General features: G+C 35.6%; 1 protein-coding gene across 1 annotated transcript in view; it reads left to right on the forward strand.

Annotated features, from left to right (window-relative positions):
- Positions 1-20,316: 20,316 nt before the first annotated feature.
- eif2b3 (eukaryotic translation initiation factor 2B, subunit 3 gamma) overlaps positions 20,317-27,777 on the forward strand; it is a 33,320-nt gene continuing 25,859 nt past the window's right edge. Inside the window, exons 1-3 of the mRNA XM_079243134.1 lie at positions 20,317-20,607; positions 21,846-22,011; positions 26,976-27,133. Of these exons, the coding sequence (XP_079099260.1) occupies positions 21,864-22,011; positions 26,976-27,133 (306 nt within the window). The 5' untranslated portion in view covers positions 20,317-20,607; positions 21,846-21,863. The remainder of the gene's footprint in view (positions 20,608-21,845; positions 22,012-26,975; positions 27,134-27,777) is intronic.

Consider the following 27,777-nt stretch of genomic DNA (forward strand, 5'->3'; position numbering starts at 1 on the left):
TACAAAAAAATTACAGTCACACACATCTCAGTTCCCAACGCTATAGAGTTAGTCTATATATTTATAGTTTTACTATAGTGTTCGTAACACAGTGCAATATGTAGATGTAAATGCATCTGGATTTGACCAAACTGCAAACTGATCACAAATAAAGGTGCTTCAAGCTCTTTTAATCTTCCAAGAAATTAAAATCCAGTTGCTGTTTTGTTGTTGTTGTTCATTACCAGAGAATTTTTTTTAAAAAGGCTGCACAGGATGTGTGTATCTCCCTGTGCACTCTCCATTTGGCCTTATCCTGCAGGGCAACAGCAAGGTAATCTTTAGAGCAGGTGACTAACTGAATGCAGCCGTTACAGCTTTAAACTGTCTGTATCCATTAATCGCACTGCAGGGTCAGAGCAAAGGAGAGAGTGGGGCTTTTACAGTGATGACACAGTGAAAAACGTAAAACACTTCTACTTTTGCTCTATTAAGTCCAAATGCACCTCAGGCTGTAAATATTCCCAGCTAAATTTGTAAGAAACACATAATTAAATTGATCTTATATCATTATGAAAGCACAAGAAGAGACTGTATTGAAGAGGTAATCTTCTTTTGTCACAGCTTTGAACGTCAGTGTACCTTTACAGAAAATCTGAATTGTTTGTTCTATGTGTCTCTCGCTACATGCAAGTCATACTACCCAGTGTTCTTTATATCATGGTATTACATGCTCATCCCCATGCAGTACTTGGCGACCTTCAAAGATAGATGTGAGCATCTTCATAGCGTAGCAATCCAGTATTTTTAAAGGCAGCAATGTCTATGTATATGATGGAAGCTTTATCTATATCTGCAAGTTTTTCTGTTTGTCAGGTCAGTTCGTAATAACAGAAAAGTCTTGAATATTTACTTTGCGAGTATGATAAAGTATGTAAATCAAGCCAAGTATGTAGGCCAGTTGCACAGGCAACATTCATTAGGCTCTCATGAAAACATATGAAGAGAATAGGCAGACATGACATAATGAGAGTACTAGGTGTTGTGATACAAGTGTCAGTAACTGAATCAGGTTTATTAACCTCATTTTACAATTGATAATATCATGTTATGGTTCTATGTAATCCTTTTTTGGTTCTGGACAGCCAGAGTGAGAAAAGTAAACAATCTTAACCAGCCAAGAAAGCCTGATTTTGCTCACAGAGGCATTGATGAGCATATATTAAACATAAGTCTTTCATCGTATGAGCTCCTCCTTGTCACATCACTGTGTTTGTCTGTGAGGTTAATAAACACACAACTTGTTTATGTGTTTAAAACACATAAACAAAACAAACATAATGAATAAATAAATAAATTAAAACAGTTTAATTAAAAGACTGTAGGCAGATTACATTTTAGTGGTGAAGGCAATAATAAAAAAAAGAATTCTGAAATTTTTAGAAAACTGACATGTTTACATCTTTTGGTTGTGGTTTTATTTGTGTTTTCTAGGTCTGCATCCTTTGCAGCTTGGGATTTACATCAGAATCCATTTAAACCATTATAAAGTCACAGAATGAGCACAAAGTAAGACACACAGTTCATGTTTTAATTATGTCTCCCATCAGCCATTAAGTGAATGTTTGAAATGGAACAGCAGCTTGACCCAAATCTCCTCAAGACACTGTACATGGGGCTTGATTTTTGGGATAATGGCAATTTTTACTGATGTGGAAAATGAACATCAGCTAAAGACAGCATGTCAAACATCTAGTGTGATGCAGAGGACATCATTGAGTATGGAAACCACAGCTGTTTTGTAGTGTTTTTTTTTTTTACTGGTGTTGTACTGACACCTGCTGGACAAAATGTATAAAGTTCCTACATAAGCCTCCAAAATGTTCCAGCTGGTGTGCTGACCAAACTACATCCACAACACTTAATCTTTTAAGATAATTTAATAGGATAAAGGATATTGCATGCATAAAATATGGCTACTTTTGTCAGATCATTAAGAGAATTTGAAGAATAGACAACAGCTTTTTTTTTCCTTCTTTTTTTTTTTTTTTTTAACAGATATTAAAATCAGTTTGGCCAATCTCAACGTATTCATCTCATTATTCAGCAATCTGTGACTAATTTTAACTTATTTTAAAATAGTATTTGTATTCGTTGTGTGTTTGAATGTGTTGATTAAATAATAATAATGATAACCTGTTGTCTGTGTAAAGGTTCATTCCTTGGTTATACTGTATAACAAATTTTTTAGTTTTACTTATGTCTTAACCCATAGGCCTGTTTTAAGGGCTACCCACAATGGGGACCCATAGTAAAATGTGTATATAATTGCAACAACAAGGTCTATTCTAATCATTTGAAACATATTAAGAAACATCTATATCAATTAAGATACTTAAATATCAGTATGTGGGCTACGGATGAAGAATAAATGAAGATGGCACACAGCACAAAATAATACAGATTTCTGGTTTGCTGAAATAAAAACACTTTCAACTTTGAGTATCAATATTCATTTGGAATGATCCAGTTGTAGCTCTGATCATTATCAAATACCAATATAATATGCCTATGAGTATAATCTCTGCCAGGGATAATTTTGACAAGGAAACACAACCAAATTAGAGAGGTTTTAGCACATAAACTTTAGGCAAGGTCTTTAAAATGGTAATTTTTTTTTTAGCACAGTTTGATTGTCTGTTCTTAAAGTCCCCTCATTGGACAACCTCCAGTTTAATGATCTGCTCATACTACTTTCTGTAACCATTTTTATGTGCACATGTTGAAATGAATGAAAAATTATGTAATACAATTTATTTATCCAGTTGGCTCTGGGAAACAGAACGTAATCACTGAACTGGCTTTGATTATATATCACATTTGGCTTTTCTTAGGGACAGAGTAAGATATGCTTTATGTCTACTGAAATTACAATTAATGGAATGATCTGGTCTATTACCTCCGTCAAGGAGGGTATGTTTTAACTGGCATTTATCTGTTTGTCTGTTTGTTTGTGTTTAACCTAACTCAGAAAGTTATGGGCAGATTTTCATTTAATTTTCAGGAGTTGTTGGAAATGTGAAAAGCAAGAACTTATTTGATTTTGGTAGTGATCTAGATCACTGTTTGGATCCAGGAATTTTCTAAAGGATTCTTTAACATTGTGCTTGGCGGAGGTTTGCACTCTCCGAGTGCGTTTTTAGTTCACCTTTAAAGAATTATTTTAGTTTTTATTTAGTAAAAAACTAAAAGAACAGGAGGAACTTTTGATTGTCTGTTTAGTGTGTAGTAAGTTTTTCCTGTCATTCTATTTATGATTATGACTACAGAGAGGCGTCAGGTCTTGATGAAGCATGTGCTGTCACAGTGTCTATGACAGTTCTGCTACAGACATACTTATTACGGGAAGTGGCACCCTGCATATTTATGACAGATGACTATGCGCACTATTTGAAATGTTATGAAATGACAGATCCTGCCAATAACCATAACCTCTGGCAACAGGACGTAAACTGAGTCACAGAAATTATGCAAGTAATGTAAGTAATGCGCCACGGCTTAATGAGCTTATTCAGATCCCTCCACACTGCTTGTATGAAGGTCTCAGGTTATGAAATCTATTACTTTTAAAGATCAATTCTTCAGTTATTTGTATCTACATACTTAGTATTGTTATGGTAATATATGTTAAATTATACTAATGTCATTAAATTTCTTGACTTCACTGTCATCATTACCTTATTTTAATTTTTTGTATTTCAATCAATCTCTTGTTGTAATCAATTCACTGGTTAAATACACTGGAACTTTGTGCTCAAAGGAGAGATCTAGGTTGTAGAACACTTTGGCTCATTTTTTAATCATCTTCTTCATTTTGTTTCACTCCTCAAGTCACAACATACACTCTCATAAAAGGATGCTAAACATAGAACTGTCCATGACAGCTGAAATGCTTCCTGCGGGTCATCTGATGTGATTTTGCAGCCACTTGTTCAAATGTCTCATCTGAAAATTGTTACTGATGGCAACAATTACAACAAGCTACTTTGTGCAGAAATGGAAAAAAAACATTTGATAGTGCAATCTCTTGTGCAAGAAAAGCAACAAAGTAAATTGTGACTTTGAGACATTACTAATGTCAACACAATCTATTCAAATTGTGTTGTATTAGTAATTTATTTTTCCCATAAAACAAGAAAGACGCTTTCAGTTTTTATATGAAAGTTTTCTGATTGTTGCATATTTCAAGGTAATTTCCAAATTACTCATTCATTTAACAGGTCACTGTGGGTGGACCTTCATTTTTATAGTGATCATCATTTTCCCGAGTTATATGAACCACCCACTTACATGAAGATGAGCCATGTTTTTTCAGATTATCCCCATAATGAACTTAAATCAAGACAGTAAAAGTGAGCAATTTAGGCAGTAATCTGTTACATGTCCAAAACTGCTTTGTTACATTTTAGACTGAAAGTAGTGTAATTAGTACTATTCTGCCTATTAATGCAATGCTTTTCATACAAATATATTGCAATCCGTCTATTTGGCAGGTATAAGTTAGTATCAATCACAAAGCATTTAATTACTCTGCAGAGAAAACTATCCATCCATCCATTTATCCATCCATCTTCTTTTTCATGGTTCGACCACTTTGTATATTTTTCAACATGTGTATCCACATTTTGGTCATACAAAAAAAAAAGATTGTAAAGATTGTATCCTCCAGCTTTTCAAAATAATCCTTTAGAATAGTCTACTGGAAATGAATCATGATATTCTTTGGAGTTAGATTTGTGTTTTTATTCAATGCAAGAAAATATGCAATCTGGGAGAGAAAAAAGTTTTGTAAGAAAAAAAATTAACAGTATTTCTTTTCACACCGATTTTTAAAAAAAATCATGATATTTGATAATAAAAAAAAGTTTTGAGATATTGTATTATATATATATATAATATATATATATATATATATATATATATATATATATATATATATATATATATATATATATATATATATATATATATATATATTCATATATATATTCTTTTAAAAAAAACATTTTTACTCTCAAATTTTGTTTTTTTCTGTCAGAGTGAAAGCATTTACTTTAAATAAAGCTTTGTTCTCTCTCAAAACTTATCTCTGCCATTGTTTCAAGATTTTGCTGTCGATGTGAAATTTTGTCTGTAGCAAATTTACTTCAACTAGCCACATTTAGCTTTCACTAAACAGAAAAAGGCACTGCAATGTTCTGCAGCTCATCAGGCACTTACTGCTATTGTTCTGAATAAATGCTGTCTGAAAGATGTGAAAATTCTACATCAAATTTTGGTATGTTTGCACAACAGGAAAATTTAGCTGTCTACTAATACTAAAGGCAAACAGAGAGTGGGTTTTGTATCCACACTGCAAATTCTATGCCAAGGTTGATTTGTGTTTTTCCTCTGGAGCATTTGCTTTCCTGCTTTCTGGCGTCTTCAGTCAGTTTTCACCTTCCTACTTTGTTCAGCCATGTCAAAATTTGTTGGAAAAGGGGGAAAAAGTAGCACAAAGCAGAGTCCTCTATAACTTTAGAGAGGTAGTGGTAAAGCAAAGCACTCCAGATCATATAATCACATGAAAGAGTGATCTGCTCCTGCAATGTTAAAATGTCTGGTTTCTATAAAAGGCAGCCTCCTTGGAATACCAACACCGTTAATAGTATAGTGATCCCAGAAATCACCCATTATTACTCACATGAGGCAAATGTTTGGGTCAAAAGTTACATGGTATCCCTTTAAATTGAATTTAATCAGCATGTTCATTTAAACATCTTTCCATCATTATCTTACTCATCAAGGGCAGGTAGTTCACCTTGCAGAAACACCTTACCTTACCTTACAGAAACATACCATACTCTGTAATGACTTTACAAACATTGTATAGATCCAAATGAATTAAATGGAGACTTCTAAGTTTTCAGCCCTTAATGTTTTTATTAACCTAAAAGCAACACTAAAAGCAAGTCTTAAAATGAAATGATTCAGGCTGGTAGCACTTGCTATTTGCTTTATGGAAGACATTGTCCCGAGAACACGAGCACACATACAGGCCAATACAATGAATTTCAGGTCTTCTGCAGCTGAATGACTCTTCCTTTTACAGAACTTCAGTGCTTTGCATGCTGCTTCAAAAGTTTTGTACCACCAACAAAGCCTTTTTGTATAGTCTATTCAACAAGAACTACCTCAGATGCACACACAAAATCACACAATTTTATAAGAACACACACACACCTTCCTCAAATTAAGAGCTCATGTCTTCTCTTTTCAGAAGGGCAACAAATATGTTGTAGCTGTTCCAACACGCAGCTCCTCCTTCAGAGTCAAATGTCCTCTGAAAGGAAGCAGTAAACAATAATGACTAAAGAGAAACACCAGTAGCCATATGTATATTTGGCACACTGAATAAATTTGCACGATTCATATATGTAACTGAATATGAACATTATTATTCCTGTTATATGTGGAGAACTTTTGAGAATACTTAGATATCCCGACTGCTCTTTGCTTTACCGTGACAAAAGAAGATTAAAATCTCTACTCAAGTGTATGAGGCTGAACAGTCACATACAATGTATGAATGGCTGGCTAGCGGTCTTTAGTAGGGAAATCAGTAGGAAACATGTACATGTCAAATATCTTAAAGCTACAAGGGAATTTTAAATATATAAAAAATTTTGTGAAAGGAAGAGTTTTTTTTTTTTTTACCAAAGAGATAATGCATATTACAGTAATTACAACAGAATGGACAAAAACAGCCTTGTGTTACTGCTTCAAGATATCCATCAAATTAAAATCCAGATACAGACAAAGCAACTCACAAGAAAGGACGTGAAGGCATGCTGAAAGCTAAATTGAAACATCTTGCAGTCATGATGCCACTATTCTCCTTTGTTTTCAGCGCCAAAGAGTTGTAGCAGCAGAAAGAGGAGATGAAGGAACAAGGGGAAGAAAGAAAAGACCTTTCCACCCACTGGCAAGAGGAAGTGAGGGGGGACTGATATTAGGCGGTCTGTTTTGGAAACTGGTGGACACTCCTTTGCATAGGCTCTGTCTCTGTCACTACCTCATTTTCTCCTGCCCACTTGCCCTCCCTCCACCACCCAGTTGCGTCCCCACCCCACCTCCTTTCTCCTGCATCCCCCCTCCCTGGGAAAACAGGGACAACAAATTAGCCTTCTTTTCTCAGCTAGGCCCGGGGAGGAGGACACTTGGACAGCCCTCAGAGTGTCCGCCTGGAGTTCCCATGGACCCCTCTTGCCCCTTCCCCTTTCAGTCGGCGAGGAAGCAGTCATTGTGCCAGCACCTGTCTCTGAGGAAATTGGTAAAAGTGATGGCTTTGTTAGCCATCTCCATGACAACCAGGAGAAAAGAGCGGGGGCCAGCTAGCAGGGATCAGGGGAGAGGCTGGGGTGGTGCGGAGAAAGAAAGGGAAAGGGAGGGAGGCAGTTAGGAGGGTTGACAATAGAGCAGCAGTTGCATCGCTTCAGCTTTGCCAGGGATGGTCAGGGATGCGTGTGTTTATCTGTACGTGTTTGTCTATTAGCTCCCTCTTCCCTGCGGGTGACACTGTGACATTCGTTAGTGTAGTCAGGCAGGAGCTCAAATGGGCCAAAAGCACCAAGGTCAGTCACATCATGTCCAGAGAATATCCCTCTCAGAGGAGTTGACACATACTTTTAGTGTAAAGAAAGAAGAATTGGAATTATTCTAAACTAGGAATTCTTTGTCCATCTTTTCAGGTCTTGATCAAGTATTAAATTTAGTAACTCCTCAAAATTTTGTATAGATATTCTCAAAAACAATTACAAATAAAATATATTTCTTTTAAGTTGGGCTCAGGTTTGGCTTTGTTGAAGCTGAAGTTTCACCAAAAGAGAAGAAAAAAAAGACTGTAACAATCCAAACATTCAGTCGTTGATGCAAACACAGTGGAGGTCTTCTGTTTTTTCTCTCCAGTATTTTACCAAGTTGATTGTAATATCACTATCTGACCAACAGATGGTGCTCATTTGCTAGCCCATGAAGAAACAAAAAGTTTGTTCATTTATTTTACTCACATTGATGAATAAGCTACAGTATAGTCAACCCTTGTCTGCTCTTGACTGACTGTTTTGTCAAATATATAAACAGAAGAAAACACTAAAGAAAATATTTCCTTATAGCCAAGTCATGTGTGTAGGAGAATGTAAGGTTATTGTTTTAGTGGCTAATAAATACTTTGACTTTATCAACAGTGAGTGGTAAAAATATTCTTCCATCTCATTAGAAGCTTTAATTTGATAATGTTCAGAGTCGCAAAAAAAAGCGGCAATACTGGCTGTCCTGTAATTATGAGGGTTTTTTTTTCCCTTAAAGCACACTGACAGTAAGACTGAAAGAAATGAAGATTAATTTCAGCCTTTCTTGTTCAATAATTCCAAGGGTGTGTATGTTTGTATCCATTATATTACTTATTTTTAAATGGCCCTGGAGTAAGAGATTAATTTGTCAGTCTTAATCACAAGGGGCAAAGCATGATCTTGTTGAGTCAAAATGTCATTTCTGGTGTCCTGTGAGGGTCAGAGGTAAGGCATAGATTATTATTGGATAAAGGTTAGGATGTGGCAGGAATTGTTTTAGGCAGGGTTCAAATTAGGTTGTTAACAATGAAGTGAAGTTAATTCAGTGGATGGCTGTGCAAGTACGTGAGTCTGTATTCATGTTTCTGCATTGCTTCACAGTCAAAGACATGATTGATGACATTTCATTGACTCAGAAAGGCTGCACATAAAGATTAGTGGGTGAACAACTATGTTAGGTGTCAGGATCAGGAAACAGCTTTCATTCACAAAAGTAAATGATGATTTTGAATTGTCTCCGTTAAAAATCTGAGTCTGTCTGTCGAGTGTCTCTAATATCAGCGGATGAACTGATACTCCATGAACTAATGGATGAATTGAATAGTTTGGTGAAGTAAAGAGAGAATCAAAAAAAGTTTTTTAGCATATCAGTTTAAAAAATATTATACTTTCTTAAGAATTTTTAATTTTTTTTTTTGTAATGACAGAAACAAGAGTTTATGGCAAGAACTAAACATAACTGTCCTTCGTACTGTCATCACTCCAATTTTGTCGCTCTCTTTGCTGTGTGTGTGGATGTGTATGTGGTGTTCCAAACTGTACATATGAATCTTGCCATATGGGACCGAAGTGAATGTGGTGGGTTTAGAAAGGCCTCTAAAAGTGTCTTCACTGCTGCCTAGAGCTGTGATTTATCTGCTGTTCGATGTGAGGCTGCGCTACCTTTACTGAAACCAAATACTCTCAGCATCTGGAGCAGATGCCTGCACCCATCTCCCTCTTTATGTATACATAATTTGTGTGTAAAAATGTGCAGCCTTATCCTTTGTGATACAGAAACCTTTCTAATAATACACAGCCTCCCCACCTGTGGTTAAACAAAAAGTATTTTTACAAGAAACTAGGAGTTACATTTATGTTAGTATTTCCTTTTTCAGCAGTGTAAATACGGTGTGAACGTATAGCTTTGGCACAATGGTCCACATCATATCTGTCAGACAGATAGCAATTTGGTCACTCATTCTTTGTTACAAATAATTTATTTACATAACACTATGTATACATCACTCACATTTCTTATCCAAAAAGGCCACATGGAGGTAAAGGACCCAAATCACCATATTCATAAAAATTATGTACATTTGGATGTTTCTATTGTGCCTGTTTACATCATTTGCAGAAGGTTTTACCTTACCAAGGGGCTCATCAACAACTGCAGGCATTCTGAGAAGATCTATGCAAAGATGTCACAGAGTGGTAGAGCCAAAGACATGTTTTTGGTGGTCAGACTGAGATGTGGCACAGAAAAAGTTTTGTTGTTCTTGTTGCTTGTTTGTTTTTTTATGGCATAGAGCTGTCGGACGTACATTTAATTTACAAACAAAATTATGTTCTAAGAGTAAATGAAAGCTCTCTTGAAATATTTTGCTATTTGTTAAGCTACTTATGGGCACCCATGGCCACCCCTTGGATGTGTGTTGGTTTCTTAACTTTTAAAGAAGCCATTTTTAATGCCGGATTGAACCAGATAGCTTAGTCATCTAACCATACTCAAAAAGTACTGTAGTAAAAGAACCAAAAAGTACTGTATTAAAAGAACCATAAAAAGTACTGTAGTACTGTGAGAAAATGTCTGCAGACACTCAAAGCAAGTGTAAGTTAAAAAAAAAAACAACTAAAAGTAGTGGGTTGAATGAGAAGCATATGCGGCATTTTTTTGTACAGCTCCATAATATCATCTTCCAGTCTCCAATTATAACCTTAATATGCATTAAAGTTCATTCACACTAAATACTATTTCATTTAGAAATATGATTGTCTTTCATGTGGTACCAAAACTATTAAAACAATAAGAGCAACCAAACGGCCGGGTTATGAAAAGAAATACTAACGCTATTGTCAGAATGGTGACTTTTGGAAATAGAGTTACATCCAGGAATAAATCACACAGGTCTCTGTCTGAACAATATAATAGGCTGATCAAACACTGATGTTGTTCTTATTCCCTGTAAGAAACAAAACAACATTTTAAAAAGAGTTTGTATTGTGCCCTGTGATGGACTGGAGAGATGTCCAGGGTGTACCCTACCTTTGCCCAAAAGACTGCTGGGACAGGCTCCAGCTTCCCCATGACCCTGAATTGGATAAAGTGTTTTGGAAAATGAATGAATGAATAAATAAATGTATGAATGAGTTTCTATTGTTGATTTCCAAGGTAGCTCATCTGCAAGGGTTAATCTTCCAATGTGATATAAAATCATCAAAATTTGCATTTGTAACTCTTTCTGAAGTTGCTTATTGTTTCTGTCTAAAGCAAGTCACTAACAGGGCTTTTAAAAATGTTGAAGTTACAACACATATCTTTTAACCATTCTAAGTGACTGATAATGCCATATGAATATGGCATTATCAGTCACTTAGAAATCTTTACTGCCACTGACAAGGCGGTTTCACTGACAACCAACTTTAGCAATTAAAGTAAATTAGGTTTAAATTTAAAATACAACCCTCTAAAAGGCATTTCCTCAATCAAATGTTGCCTTAATTCAGTCAGCCATGAAAAAGTTATCAGGTGTTAAGCAGTTTTTGTGTGTGTGGTCATTTATATGTGTGAAAATGCCCACATGTATATGTTTTGTTGCTCTATTTAGCTGTATAATGGCTTCTAAATGCAGACAACTATTTCCATGTATTTTACAGAGCCTGGCAGAACAGTCCTGTAGGGAATTAAAAGAGATTTGTAAAATGCTGCAGAGGCAGGGTGTGTTATTTGTTACAAAATGGTTTTACTTGGATTGGATCGCTTTTTTACAGAATGACTCCACTAAAAAATTTTAAAAAAGAACTTAATTGCCATTCCTTAATACAAGCTGCAAGTGTATGTAATATATTTTTGCTTAATTATCTTCCATGTTGAATGGCTACTGTAGAAGAACCCATCACTAATCACCATGGGGAGACATCCCAATTAATTTTACCAAATATTTATCAGAAATTTAAACAAAATGTTACATTTAAATATGCCACTCTGTTCAACCACAGAGCCAAAAGTAAAAAAATACAGTAATTCCATAAATCCTACGTAAAGTACCGTTATTATTTTTTAAATAACGCTGGCAACAGGCATTTAATCAATAGGAGATGTCAGTCACTTACAAAAACATTTATACAGTGCTTCTTATACTGTATATTCCACACACTATATGCTGTTCTGTTTTTTAGGTTTTCTTTTTGTTTACAGTGGACAGTGATCAGCATACTGGGGATAATGCAGTGTGGTGTCTTCATCAAACCTTCTGGTTGGAGCATGACCACTCTACACTGATAAGTAGACATCTGCCAGGGAATCAGATAATAAACAACAACTCTCAATGTGATGGAATGAAAAACAACCTGAAAGCTATGCCAACAAAAGATAAACCCAAAGATACTGTATAAAAAAATCACAATAAATTCAGTTTATGAGTACTACTGTAATCTTTTCACAACCTGAATGAACATTTTTCATCTCAGGAATAAAATGTAGTACATCCATTGACAGAACTTTACTTTAACTCATTAATTATGTACTGTATTATTATGATGGATATTCCATTTTTAAAATAAGGGGAAAAAAAAGTTGCCTTATGAGAAGTAATTTTAGATTAAAATATAAATATAATAAATGAGAAAGAATGTAAATATATTCCAATCACCACATTTTTGACAAAAATTAACCTAAAACATATAACACTTATTGATGAGAAGCCACAGCAGTAATTCAGTCAAATCCCATGTGTATGTGAGACTGTTTCTGTTATTTTGAGTCAGTTTTCTGATGGAAACTTGAAACTCACAGAACTACATGTACAAAAACTGCACAAATCTTAGTTTTTGCTTGTTTTCATAGCAGTTGAGTTTCAAGTTGAATTAATTATATTGGTAATACTTCAGTATTTTGGTTGACTGCTGACTTGAGAACATTTAGTAAAGCGAAGGATTATTAATTAGCCCCCTGACAGAATCCTTTTTTGTCTTGTTCCTCTTTTCACAAAAGGTTTGAGAAGCGAACATGAGTGTTTTTTTCTTTCTACTCTCTCTCTCACACACAAACACACACATGCAGGCTTCACTGACATGCTCACACACCACCACACTAACACCTTTGCCTCAAAACCTAATGCTAGGTGCAGACAGGACCACACAGACCGCCTCACACACAAGATGTTTGGAATGCTATAAACATTTATTTTGGTTGAAAGGAAGATTTTGTGTGTGTGCATTTATTTGTGTGTATGACTGCACAGTTTTGGCTAAAAGCAAAGGAAAGTTTAACAACAGATGTGGGCCACCGGATAGAGATCAAACATGACCAAATATTTTGGGTGTGTTGTCCATATAATGGGACAAGTGTATAGCAAGAGCTGAAGTTGTTGCTGAATCATTGCTTATCCATTAAACATTCGAGGTGAGGAGAGATTTATCTTGTGAAACCTTCTTACTTTTACCTTTTGGCTTATTAGGTGGTAGAAAGATACAAAATAAGAGCTGAAATTTAAAGAGCAAAGCATAGATTTTATATACTACTGTGTGAAATTTGGATTTTCAAACATGGCTCTTTGGTTTGTTGCATTTTTATATGGAAGGAACTGAGTATGGCTGTAACGTTTTATGTTTCAGCTCCTGTAACTTGTTGAATTTCAGAGCTAGTTTTCCAACTTTTTATAAAATACCCACATTAGTTTACTGTAAATCGCATTAACTCAAAACCCTGCAAAAGTATCACAGATCTAAAAGCCATTTATATGGTGGCAATTTGTTACAAACTACACCATGGGAGCTTGTAATACATAAGGGGGAGAGTTGTAATAATTATACAAAACAAGCCAAAACAAAGGCCATGTCAAAAAATATACTCCAAAAGATGTGTAGTGCATTAGAACAATGGGAAAGATTTTGTCCACACTTATTTAGTTTTAAATTGCCAAATAACTTAATCAGATTATTCAAAAGATTTTTAATTTTTTCTCATTAGCTAGGTATTCTTTGACATAAATAAAAACCAACAAATTATTATTAATTCATTAAAGGGGATGGTTACACTTTTAAAATATATGTTACAACCTAGCCAGGCATTGTTAAGCTGACTGTATCAGCATAGTGGTTTGAAATTAGCAACAGGAAAATGCATTACATTTTGTCTAAAAGACAACAATTCAATTTACTCTTGGTTTTATGACTGTATCTTCATCTTTGTAACTTAAATTCTCTTTTTTCTCAACAAAATCTGCGTATGCCTGTTTCCAGCTTTAACAACAACAATGTGAGATTGAGAAGGAAGTGGGTAAAGACTGAAATTATCACGCAACTTCTAGTTCATCCTGAAGTGGTGGAGATGGTGGCGTTACAAGTCTCCTCATTTTATAACCATACATGAGTATTACATGAGTGTCTCATCATAAGATCCCTTGGGATCAAGTAATAAGTACCAGGCCTATTACTTCCTGGATGCTTTAAAACTTCTTTTCAAACAGTGATTTGTGTGTTGAAAGTCAATTTATCATTGTGGGATCAGGCACATGATTCCATCATCAACTTAAAGTATTTTATCAGAAATAAATTAGTTTATAAATAAACAGTTTGTTTTGATATGTTTACTTCATACAAAAGCTGTGTCTGCATGTGTGCACATGCAAGTCTGTGTCTGTGCATGTTTGACCTGTGTGGTTCAAGGACCTCCCAGGCAGTCTGTCAAGCAGAGTGTGGCCAAGAAAGAACACACAGACAGACAAGACTGTGGTCAAACTAAATTCTTGTCCATCCTCAGCTTTCTCCTGTTATATTCTTCTCTGTGCACTTTAACTTTAGAGATCCACATCTATCATTTGTCACTTATGTATTAACAAATTTGTAAAGCTGGTCACCCCATTTACATATACACACTTGAAAGAAGGCAAAGATCTTTTAAAGAAAGCACCGACTCAGCAGTTTCTCTCTGTCTGTAATATTTGATGAGGCTTGTATTAATTTCAAGAAAGCCAATAAAGATGCACCCAGGACACTTACAGCTGAAAATGCAGCGTGAATTTGTGTTTTTCATATAAAAGAAAGACTCAGTGATGGATATTGGCGGACAGACATGCAACTGGACAGTTGATACAGTTAGAGGGTTAGATAGACCCTCAGTGAAGGAGACATACAGCTTACAGGGCAAAGTACCAACGACCTGAAGTAGGGAGTTGTCCAGTTTTTCCAACTCAAAACCCAACCCGGATATTTCCTGGTTCTGACACCACTTTGGCACTTCAAGCCCTCCTTTATGTGGAAGAAATAAAAAAAAAAAGAATTACTCCAACTGTACTAAAATGAAAAATAGCTCATTTTCATTTCTGTTGCCACAGACTGTTTAACTTTAGGGACCAAAAAGACGTTTATTTATGAAAGTCACTGGAACACATACATATCACAGATGGTTGACAGCAGTTGGGATTGACAGTGTCAGCCACAAATTTCACACCAGGAGGGTAATTTGGATTTTGGGTTACAGTTACAGTGAAAAAAAAAAAAAAAAAAAAAATACTGAATCACATCATTAAATGTTATTTTACAAAATATCAATACAGGCATTACAGCTGTAGAGCAAAGAGACATCTTTATCTTTGAATTATGAATGTGTGTTGATTTTTTACTCAGATTTGGCAAATAGGCTGTTTTGCTTTTCACGACAGCAGTGCACTGGCCCTAGAAAAGGCCTTAACACAAACATCAGTAAAAGTGTATGTCTGTGTGCATGCCTGTGCTTGTGTGAGACCATGTTTGAGCTTTTATGTTTTGCAATACCCACCTCTAAACACAGAGCAAGGCTTCTCACACACATACACACCCATGAGCACAGACCCGTGCACACTCGCCGTGGCTTTGCTCTCTCCCTGGGTGGTCTATGCTGCAAATGTTTATGATCTAAACCAAGCTAATCCAACTGGCTTGTTTCAGTGAATTGAGAATGATTTACAAGATGCAGCAACAGAGCCAAGGAGGTCGAGAATATCAGGAAATCTAAGGGCTTTATTTCAAGTCTGTGATTGGACCTGGACAAGTGTTTGGATGTCTATTTGCATGTCCATTTCCATCTGGCCCTGTCTAAACATTTCACTTTTTTTGTTGTTGTTTATTTTTGGTTATTTCTTTTGCTGTCCACATTGAATAGATGTCCATGTTTGACATATTATGTTGACTGTGATGTTTTGCTAAATAAATAGGATCTATATATTTCACTGGAGTCCTGGCAATACCCAAGTTCTTTTTTCTCTGATGTTCCCACAGCAGAAAAGATGGAAAACATTAACAACTGTTACTGTTATCCATAAAATTACTACGCACTTTTGTAGCAAGGACATCCCAAATAAAGATAAACAAGTGATATGACATTCTCTGGTATTATATCAGCTAGTTAGTATAGCTAATGTACACATTTAATAATTCTCATTTAGAGCTTTTATTTGGATTCTCTGACCAAACAGCACGTTCTCACCATAAAAAAAACAACAAAAACATACAAACAGCAAAAACAGAGGACAAATTTTTTATTCTTTCTTTCAAAAGAGTTTATTAGTGTGGGTCAAAAGACCAAAAATACAACATGAACTGTAAAATAACATTTTCACACGCAAATACAACTGAAGTTTACACATGTAGATATATGATAATAAGATGGGGAAAAAAAGTAGTTAACCCACAAATATATGTGCATCTTTAAATATATAATCTCCACTCAGAAATGTATTTCCATAATATGACAGTCATACTGACTGGTATTTACACAAAGTTTGTCAGAATAGATGTGTTTCCCTCATCTTCTGATGACAATGATGAATAGAAACTGATATTAATTTTATACCGGGTGAGCTGGATTTAGCAGCTACATCACAAAAGTGATTGGCTTCATTGTCACTGATATGTGCATTTTTTTAACTTTCTTGGGAAAAAGGAAAAAGAAAAGGAAATGCAACAGATAGTCAATCTCAGGCGAGATTCCACCCACATTGTCCCATTTTGCAGTATACTGCAAAAGAGTTGTTACATCTGTTGATTTATTTAATTGTTTTCCCTTTTTGACTTTACAGTTTAAGAACTGAAAAGATATTGGCAAGCACTTGTTTTTAATAGCAAATCTCCAAAGCAAACCTGGATGTTATCATCTTTATATGTATTTTGTTAGATGAAAGTCAGAATTACGTGAGATCAGATTTTCTATTTCTGAGGTACATTATGTGCATTTATGGCTGATCATTCTTTGAGTACATATCGCCATTCAGTTACTTTAATAAATACTTCTAGATCCAAAGACGCAGATGAGCAAAAGCCCACCAAATATGAAAATGGCCATTCAAAATGGGTGATGAACCAGTGAATTTGACTTTGTTTAGTTAAGAGTCTATGAGAACATTTGATTAGGTATTCTATGTTTCTAGAGGATTTTATTTATGTTAAATGTATTTCTAATACATTTTACAAACCTGTCCAGGGTGTACCCTGCCACTCACTGAACTGAGATAGACTCCAGCTTCCCACGACCCTCAACTGTACTAAGCAGTAAAGAAAATGGATGAATGGATGGATGGATGGATGGATATTTCTTTATATTATCTCTTATGTAGCAGCTTATATATTATTTTAGTATATTCTAAATATAATTGGTAGATTAACTTTAATTTAAAAAGAAAAACACTGCTTTTATGGGGTTTCTCAAATCTCAAATTCTATTCTATTCTACAGTCATTTAGTAGACGCTTTTATCCAAAGCAACTTACATATGAGTGAGAACAACACAAGCACAGAATCAAACAGTAGAGGACATTGTAGGAAGATTACAAATAAATTTGTAATCTGAAAAATTGAATTGGAGCTATTGTTTTGACCAAATCTCAAAGGGAAAGGTGGAATCTCAACTTCTTTATTTAAACTGAAATTATCCTTGGAAACAACACAACTGTCTCTGTTCTGGTTCTGTCTTGTGAAAAACTCCATAGTCTTTCATATTCTCATGCTAGTCTTTTGGAATTTACATTTGCATCCTGTCAAGTGAGCTTCGCTGACACCAGCCGGTTTACTTATGTGCAGTGTCCTGCACACGTCAGCTCCCCGTGGTTAACCAGCCAAGTAGTAATCTCTGTGAGTGTCAGTGCTTTGCTTTGACTTTTATTGCTGCTTTCTTTTCTTTTTTTTTTTTTTTTTTCCAGAACCCACTTTTTTTATGAAGCAAGGCAGATGTCACCTTCATCCTGATAACACCTTATAAACTGGGGGCCTAAAGGGCATGGATATGACAGGCCTTATAGTTTATATAGCTGAAGCATACAGAAAGCAATGATTTATTAGCATATGTGCTTGCATTATAAACATATCCATATTTGGATGTAACAGTAATGCGCTGCTGTCAGTGTCCTTGTAAATTACATGTCTAAATTCCATCAATGATACTTTCTTGTTTGTGTCAAAAGTTACACGGTATTCCTTTAACTGACTCATTTAGAGGATTATCTGTACAAAAAGATTGTAGTTTATAAACCATTGTGTTTGTCTTTGCATTCAGTTGGACCACAGCTAGGGATATAGCCTGTGAATCTCTCATTTTTTACTTCCTCAATTCTAGCTTGACTTAACCTGTAGTCCCACTTCTTAATGTGTTTGCGTATACACAAGGTTAGTTTTTGGCTTGTGTGTACACCCTTTCAGTCAGTCAAGGAAGCAGCTTTCAGTTTAAATGTAAGATGAAACAAGTGGAAAAACAATATTAAGAGAAGTGAATGTTAGCATCAGGCTCGATGAAAAGATCAGTTCTTTCTGGAGAAATGCAAAGTGTCTCATGCAGAGTCACCAAAAAGTTAACAGATTGATATAAAAGTAAAAAAAATGGAGTTATCTCATGTATATATTGAAAGTAATGGTTCAAAAATTATAAAGGGCAAGTAAAACTTCAGTCCATATTAAAATGATTATCTTTATTGTGGGAATCTGATCAAATCAGGTTTGATTATATTTGGAAAAACTGAGTGAATAGTGCTAATTCATCGTATCTCAATCATTCAGGAAAGCCAACAGGACGTCAGCTGCCTTGGCAGGAAATCTTGGACACACACTTACAATTGGCTCAACAGTAGAGGAAGTGTAGCACATAAGCGCCAAATATGTAGATTTTTGGGAGACTATTTTTCAGCGCAAGTGCCAGTGGGGAAGGTTTCAGTGAAAATCAATGGGGCACCATTTTTACATGCAACGTCCAGTTTTTAGCATCACAGTAATTCAGGCTTCAATGAAAATGTTAAATTGTTTTCTGAGTTCAAGATTAATTTAATGAAATGATTAATTTGAACAGACTTCAATAGTCCCAGCCATATAAATTTAACTGAGCATGGATTTTTCACATTTCATTCCTATGTGATAAAAATGACAGGGTGGGAGACCCCCAGCCCCATGTAATGCTTTAAAAGTTATCTGTGCTTATTTCAACAGCCATAATCCAACCAATGGAACTGCAGGACACCTCAGTGTTTTCTCAATACAATTAACATCAGTTAAACTGAAACACTTTGCATTATTTATTCTGCACATACTTTTCATAATCCTTAGTAAGTCTGTAGCATGGTTTAGGTCTCAGTCATCTGTCAAGTAATACAGATCATCATCAACTTTTCCAGCAGCCAACATTCACTCTGCACCCTGTCTGAAAACTGACTTTTCTAGTGTTGGTATTATGGAATTCAGGCAACAACAGACAGTCTAGCTTCTTTGTCCTTCTTTCCCTTTCTCTCCTTCTTCCCTCCCTTGTTGCTTGCCTGGTTTCCAGCAAGCAGTAATGAGCAGTCAAGCTCATCTCCTGGCCAGAGCAAACAAAACCAAATCCACATTCCCCAAGCTCAATTTGCTGTTACGTTTCAGTTCTGTGCATTGGGAGTTTTCAAGCTTGAAGTCTGGAGGAGTAGCTGGGTGGCTTCTGGCTGCTAATCTCCTCACATCACATTTGGTGTATGTGTAAATCCTTCAACTACAGTCAAAATGATAAATGCAGTTTTAGATTCTCTCATATCCATCATTGTGTAATGCATGTAACAACTATTAGTGCATGTGCAAAACTTGCAATTACACACAGAACAATATATGTATATTTTTAGTTTTATTGTCCATTGTTAAAATCTTGACCGTATGTTAGTCATCTCTTATATAAATTAAATTTTTACTTTTTGCTCAAAATGTGCTGCACTTAGTTATGATACTCTTTGTTTTAAATGCACTTTTTAAATAAACTGGATTGAATTGATTACATGAACTCAAAGAGTATTTTCATGACAAACTAAATATATTGGTTTACAATAATAAACAATAAACATACATACATATATATATATATATATATATATATATATATATATATATATATATATATATATATATATATATATATATATATATATATATATATATAGAAAATAAGCATGGAGAAGTAAAGGATTAATAATGCTTCTCTTTTCTTTACTGGACAATGTAAAATTATATATTATCACGACTTCATTGAATACACATATTCATTGCACTGAAAACACGTCTTCAATGTAGAAAGAAAATCACTTGGTTTTTCCTTTAAAAAAGAAATACAATCAATATATGTGACTTCTCAGTCGGTTGTCTCCCCTTGTCTGGGAACCATTTACAAGGAAAGTTGTTTCCCGTACGGACACAGTTTACTGTACACTTCAAGATGTCATCATACTATGCCAGCTGGTAGATTATTTTACGGAGTTTGTGTTAAAAAATCTGGTGTATAATCCCATTTTTGGCACCATATTTAGTTTGATGAACTGGTTTGTCTGTGGTTTGGTTTTTGGCTGGTTGTAAACTGTCTCAAGACAAGCCGTTTCGTTTAAACCTCGGTGCTAACATTTAGCCAAGTGCTAACAACTGTGACAGCAACTAACTTGCATGTGTCTGCCACCGCTGTAATTTTCTGGCTGCTCATTAATTGGGATAAAACGGCGCGTGACAGGTACGTAGAAATTTATTTGTGCATTTATTGAACAAGTAAAATGTTTGGACATTTTAGTTGGAACGCCTCTAAAGCCATGACAAGCATTAAATCAGTACCGCTTGTTGATCAGGTGTGACTGACAGTGCTGTTTATCTGTAGGTTAAGTTTAATTTAAACGTGAAATGATAAAGATAGAACTGTGTGACAAATATACAAATGACAGGCTATATTTAAGCGTATCATCACCTTTACGTATCCACTTGTAAAATGTGGATTAAAGTTGATTTGATTATTCCAGAGCAGTGCTATCAAGAGCATTTTGATCGTTTATTCCTTACTTGTCAAATTGTGGTTTAAATGACCGTGACTCTTGTGAATCAATAAGAGCAACAACATTCAGAAAGTTTTGTCTTTCCAAGTTTTGATCGTTTATTCCTTACTTGTCAAATTGTGGTTTAAATGACCGTGACTCTTGTGAATCAATAAGAGCAACAACATTCAGAAAGTTTTGTCTTTCCAAGTTCATTAGCAGTCATTGAACATTTTAAAACAAGCCTAAATTTATTTGCATTGCACCTTTCATAAAAGAAGCAGCGCAAAGTGCTTTACATATGTTAAAACAAGGAATACATATAGACACATAATCATTCACACACACACACACACTGAACACCCCCCCCTAATCCCATCTTGCATAGCAAAACTAAAATAAAATAAATATTGAGATAAATAATACATTTCTTAAAGATAATTTGGATTCAGTTTCTTGTAATTTAAACATTTTTAATTTAAATGTAAATGTTTTAAACAAACAATTTTGTTCAAAGTTAACCTTTGAGTTCTGAAATGAAGATTGGTGTAACAGGTTAGTGTAATAGACTTCCCCTCAGTCTGTCTGGCAAAGGTAGATTGGGATGGCCCAGGTGAATATTTTCCTTCTTGCTCTGAAATTGAAATTTTCATGCTGAAAATGTCAAAAAGAGTTTATACATTTTGCCAAATCAAAGAGGACAGAATCATCCTACATTCTTCCCTGCTTTCAATTTTTCATGTTGGTTTCTTAAACTGTAGGTATCAATAAATGTATGAATTCTGAAATGACAGCAGGGTTCTCTGTCATGTGACGTAGCCTATTGATGAAATAATCAGCAGCTCTCTGCTGCTTCTATTTAGTTCCATACATATTTGATGAATTTCAGCATTAAACTGTTCCAGTTATGCATTACTCTAACACTTTCTCTGCTTCTTTCTTTTAGGTTTTACTTGCAGACGTCATGGAGCTCCAAGCAGTTTTGATGGCAGCTGGAGGGGGCTCTCGTATGACTGATTTGACATACAACACCCCCAAACCTATGCTACCTGTTGGCAACAAGCCCCTTATGTGGTATCCCCTGAACCTGCTGGAGAGAGTGGGCTTTGAAGGTGACATCCTTTAATTAAAAAAAAAAATTATGTGTGTGTGTGTGTGTGTGTGTGTGTGTGTGTGTGTGTGTGTGTGTGTGTGTGTGTGTGTGTGTGTATACCAGTGTTTATTTAGCCACTTCTTCTATTTCGATTGATATTATGAGTAGTATTTTTGTTCCACAGGGAATATTTCTAAACATTTTCTATAAAAGTATTTATACAAGTCATGTTTTATGACATTACATCTACAGAATAATGAAATGTAATGGCATTAAGTATGTGTGAGTGCTGAACCATCCATCTCTACATGTGTGTTATTTGCAGCTGCTGGAAGTGTTATAGGGTGCACAGAAATTCTTGGTTTCCACATAAAATGTAAAGACGTAGAAATACAGCAAGTAGGTTTATGTGACTGACTTGGGAAGTCTGGAACATCAAGTGGAAAGAGTGAACTTGTACCACCCACTTACACAAAAGGACTGTTTTGCTTTTCCTTTTTTTTTTTTTTTTTGTTACTGTTTACAGAAAATCACTGTTGCGCAAGAGAAAACTTATAAGGTTATTACTTCTAAGATGCAGATATTTTTTATACTTGATTAATTTCTGTTCTAGAAGTGAATGTGTAATGCAAATTTAATGCAAGTCTTTACACTGTGTGATTCATTTCAGGATTTTAATCCTCTTCATAAAATTGGTACTGGCAGCTGCATGCATCACAGATTCTTTTCTCCAAAATAATTCTTCTAAATATGCTATTTTTGATCCTCTGCTGGGTGTTACTTTTAGAAACGCTTTTGAGACACGTTTTGATTGTTCTTTTATTGATTCATGATAGAATATATTTAAATAAAATAAATCATGTTGTTTTATCATTTTATATAGTTTAATTGTATAGTCTAAATGTAATACAGAATATAATAATCTGGCTACTATAAAATATACTAAAACTTATTTTGATTTAAATCAATCCATTTTTTACACAGATACAAAGCGACTGTGTCTTGTATTTGATATGTGCTGGATACCATTTCTGGATCTTTTGAGATACAGACAAAAATTTTATGCAAATGCATAATTATTGATATTTGGATCCATTACCACAGGAGCAGTCAAATAAAGCAGGACTTGGTTCACATAAATATTTTCAGTATTTTGAAATGAGTCAATTTCTCACTAGGTTAAATCAAATTTTATGGAAAAGTAACCAGCTATTCTCCAATATAAAAGATCCAACACAAAAACAGTTCCACCTCCCAACTGTTGCCACCCCCAATCGATTATAATGCAAAATTGAAAAAAAAAACAAAAAAAAAAAACTAGTAAGCAAGAACCCCTCTCCAGCAGTGTTAAACACTAAACAGCTGTTTTTTTTTAATAAGAAAAATATCAGCTGGATACAGGATGAAACATTAAACAAAGGCTGATTACTCAGAAGGTTCTGAATTTCCTGCTGACTTTTAAAGATTTGGAATTAATTTGATCAAACTAATTACTGAAGTATTAAAGATTTCTTTGCCTTTTTCTCATGTACTATGAGTGTGGAGCATGTCAAACAATAAACCCACTGAATAATTTGAATAGTTTTTCTGTTTGTTTTGGTCATTGATAGAAATACGTTTTTGGACAACTAAAACTGTACCTGACCAAAAAAGTGCAGAAAATGTCCCACGTGCACAAAATGCTTTTAACACTAAAAGGCCCAGAGCTACGAGAATTTTCGTCAGCCTGCAGTCCCCCCACAAATCATTAATCCCCTTTTTTATGTAAATGCCCATTTAGCGCTTTACATGAGGAACCATTCCACCCCCTCCAGTGCAAAGTTTTAGCTCATGCCTCTGTCTTGAGAGTTTTACCTGAGAGCACTGAAAAAACTCATGTTTATAATGAAACACGATGAATGAAACATTTCTAATTAAACATTTGTGTCGCCAGATCTGCGGGATCGGGGTGATTTCACATGGCAGCTTAGTCGTCAGCACACAAGCTGATATAATGGACAGTTCTTGATCTGTACAAAAAAAAGCACGGCTTTGCTAGTAAAAATAAGAAAGTGGGGAAAAAAATCTACAGATGCGTGAAACATTTCTGGAGTTGTTACATGCTTGTATCTGGACAGCACTGTCGCGTGTCGTCGGACCAAACAGTCGCACGCAGCAGCAATGTAAATTCTGAATTGAGTGTAGCTGCTTGATATGTGGCGGCACTGTCTGCGTCGTCAGATCTCTACACCAGAATATTATGTCAATAAAAAAAATCAGATCCGCTGCACCACCGGGAAGTTCAGACACCAGCATGAAACGTGTCTGTCTGGCTGTCCGGCTCCTCTTTTGCTCCTCAGATTCACACGTCTGCTGAACTGATGCGCTCTTTTATATTACAAATATAACAAAGAACACCAGATTCTGATGAACGGATGAATAGATGGATGGCTGAATAGATGGAAAGATAGATAGATAAATGGATAGGTGTATGGATAGATGGATAGATTGATGGATGGGAAGATAGATGGAAAGATAGATGGACAGATGGATGGACAGAAGGATGGATAGATGGATGGAAAGATAGATGGACAGATTGATTATAGATGGATGGAAAGATAGGTAGATGGATAGATGGACAGATAGAAGGATAAATAGATGGATTTATGAATGGGGTGATGGATACATGGATAAATGGATGGATAGATAAATGGATGGAAAGGTAGATGGATGATAGCTGAATAGATGGAAAGAGATAGATAAATGGATAGATGGGTAGATAAATGGATAGATGGATGGATGGATAGATGGATAAATGAACGGGGTGAGAGGTAGATGGATAAATGGATGGACAGATGGATGGAAAGATAGATGGACAGATGGATGCAAAGATAGATGGATGGATGGATTGAAAGATGGATGGATGGATGGATGGATGGATTGAATGATAGATGGACAGATGCATGATAGATGGATGGAAAGATAGATAAATGGATAGGTGTATGGATAGATGGATGGACAGATCGATGGAAAGATGGATGGATGGATGGATGGATGGATTGAAAGATAGATGGGCAGATGGATGATGGATGGAAAGATAGATAGATAAATGGATAGGTCTATGGATAGATGATAGATTGATGGACAGATGGATGGATAGATGAATGGATTGAACGATAGATGACAGATGGATGATAGATGGATGGAAAGATAGATAGATGGATGAATAGATGTATGGAAAGATAGATGGAGGATGGATAGATAGATAATAGATGGATGGCTGAATAGATGGAAAGATAGATAAATGGATAGATGGATGAATGAATGGGGTGAGAGATAGATGGATAAATGGATGGACAGATGGATGGAAAGACAGATGGACAGATGATGGATAGATAGATGGATGAGTAGACTGATGGATGTATGGATGGACAGATGGATGTATGGATGGACAGATGCATGGATAGATGGATGGATATATGGATGGACAGATGGATGGATAGATGGTTGGAAAGATGGATGGATAAATGGATGGATTTATAGATGGAAAGATGGATAGATAGATAGATGGATGGATGGACAGACAGAAGGATCATAGATAGAATAAATGTTATTCTTTTACTCAAGTCATACTGTTATAATTTTGTAAGCTGAAATGACTGAAATGCAGTGGACTCAACCACCAAGTTGTTGGTCCTTTCACATCGTGCACTGTGCTCTGAAGTCTTACTGACAAAGTTACTGACTCTGGAAAAATGGGCAATGCTCTGCGTTGCCTAGCAAGAAAAGCATTGTAAGGACCTTTTTTGGGGGGAGAAACTAAACCAGTCGGGCATCTGGTTGTTCTACAGGATTTTTGCATGACAATAGTGACAGTTAACAAGGTGAGAGTGAATACACAAACTTGTAGAGGGGAGGGGGACTTGCAGGAAAACCTGAAATCCTTGGGCCTTGCAGTGTTAATAAACAGAATTGTAAATAATTAAAGCTACTCGTTATTTAATGACTATGTGGTGAGATTAATCGACTCTAAGTTTTTACATTTCCATTGTCAGTGACAAAGAAGAATTTCAACTGTGAGCATTTTTTTTTAATTTGTATTTTTTTACATGGTTAATTAAAGCAGATGAGTTCCAGAAACACTGACTTCTGAAGTCTGGACACTGATTTGACATTTAAAATAACATTTACCACTACTATTCAGTCATTTATCACAAATGGGACAATGCAGAAGCTACGAAAATAAAAAAGAAAATTGCCAGAAATTATTTTTCCCTCAGGTTTTTGCATCTTAAAAAAAAAAACAATTACGATATGTTTCTTCTTGTAAGTCACCCAGGATCAGTGACTGTTTTCCTATCTGGAAAAAACAAAACAAGTACACCTGTATGTTTCATTCAGCAGAACTGTCATACTTGACTCTAAAAATGATCAGTCGTCATACTTTTAGCAGCTTGACAGCTTATTTCCTGTCTACATTTACTGCCCAAGTTTCTGACATTTGTGCCGCAGCTTGCAGTGGGTACACAAACTCAAAGCATGTAAAGATAAAACTGTTTTTATCTTTTTTTCCAGACTGCTGTACTTGCCAGTAAACCGGACTGTTCATTATAAAAGCCTGCAGTTCCTCACTCACCTAAATAAAAGTTGCTTTCTCTACGTAATCATCTTGTGTGGCCAGCAGTTTACTGTGTGCAGCCTGCTAGCCAAAGCTTTGCAATTAGATTTTACTGGGCTGACACAGCCAGACTGAGCAAATGCCCCATAGAAACCATTTAATGCAGACAAGGCAAATTAACGCAGACAAACTCTACTATGTTTTGAATTCATAAAGTGGTCTAGTAATGCTACTACCTATTTTATAAAATAGCAAAGCAGGGGTTGCAGCGTGATTTGAAGTTCACAATACATTGTTCCCAAATAAACAACTTCTATGATGCATGCCTTGTTACTACACTTCAGTTTATCTAATAGATACTAATTTTACATGGACTGTGTTTTCAGAGGTCATAGTTATCACCACCAAAGAGGTCCATAAGATGATGAGCACAGACCTTAAAAATAAACTTGATGTGAAGATGAGGCTGGATGTGGTTTGTATCCAGGAAGATGGAGAAATGGGAACTGCTGATGCTCTCAGACACATCCAACCAAAGATCAAGGTGTGTATTTTTGTTTATGTATAGTTCTCTAAAATGCTTATATTTGGAAAATGTCTGTGTCCACTTGTCTAATAATGATTCCTACATAAAAACTGGTATGTGGTTGTTTTAAAATGTTATCTTTTATGTTCAGCCATGTGAAAACTATGGGATTAAACCCCTAGACTATATAAAGGCTGGACAGAGCCTCCATGATATCACCCATAGATTTCTGAAAAGCTGAAGTGAAGGTTTCTGCTGTCAACATTTTGGCAGCATCACACGTACCGTTGCTCCTGGAAAATACAGAAAGGGGCAAAGAGGTAGAGCTGAAAGAGAGAGGCCATAAGCGTGGATGATTGACATCTATCAAACACCGACCTGCCTGTAGCTAAGCGCTAACTGAGCTAACATGGAGCTAATGGGAGCTAACTAGCTAACGAAGGTAGGAAAGTGAAAGCTGAGTCACGCTATTAGCCGGCTAAACACCCAAGTGCTACAGAGTCTGTCATCAAACTCTGCACAAAGTCTAATTGCCCAATTGACGTGAGCCAGGTGTGTTTCAGAAGGAAAACTCATAACACTTGCAGGACTGCAGCCCTTGAGGACTGGAGTTGCCCACCCCTGATCTAAAACTTGCAAGATATTAACTGTTGAAGCACACT

This window comes from Telmatherina bonti, assembly GCF_933228915.1.
Source record: "Telmatherina bonti genome assembly, chromosome: 7".
In the NCBI taxonomy this organism is placed as follows: domain Eukaryota; kingdom Metazoa; phylum Chordata; class Actinopteri; order Atheriniformes; family Telmatherinidae; genus Telmatherina; species Telmatherina bonti.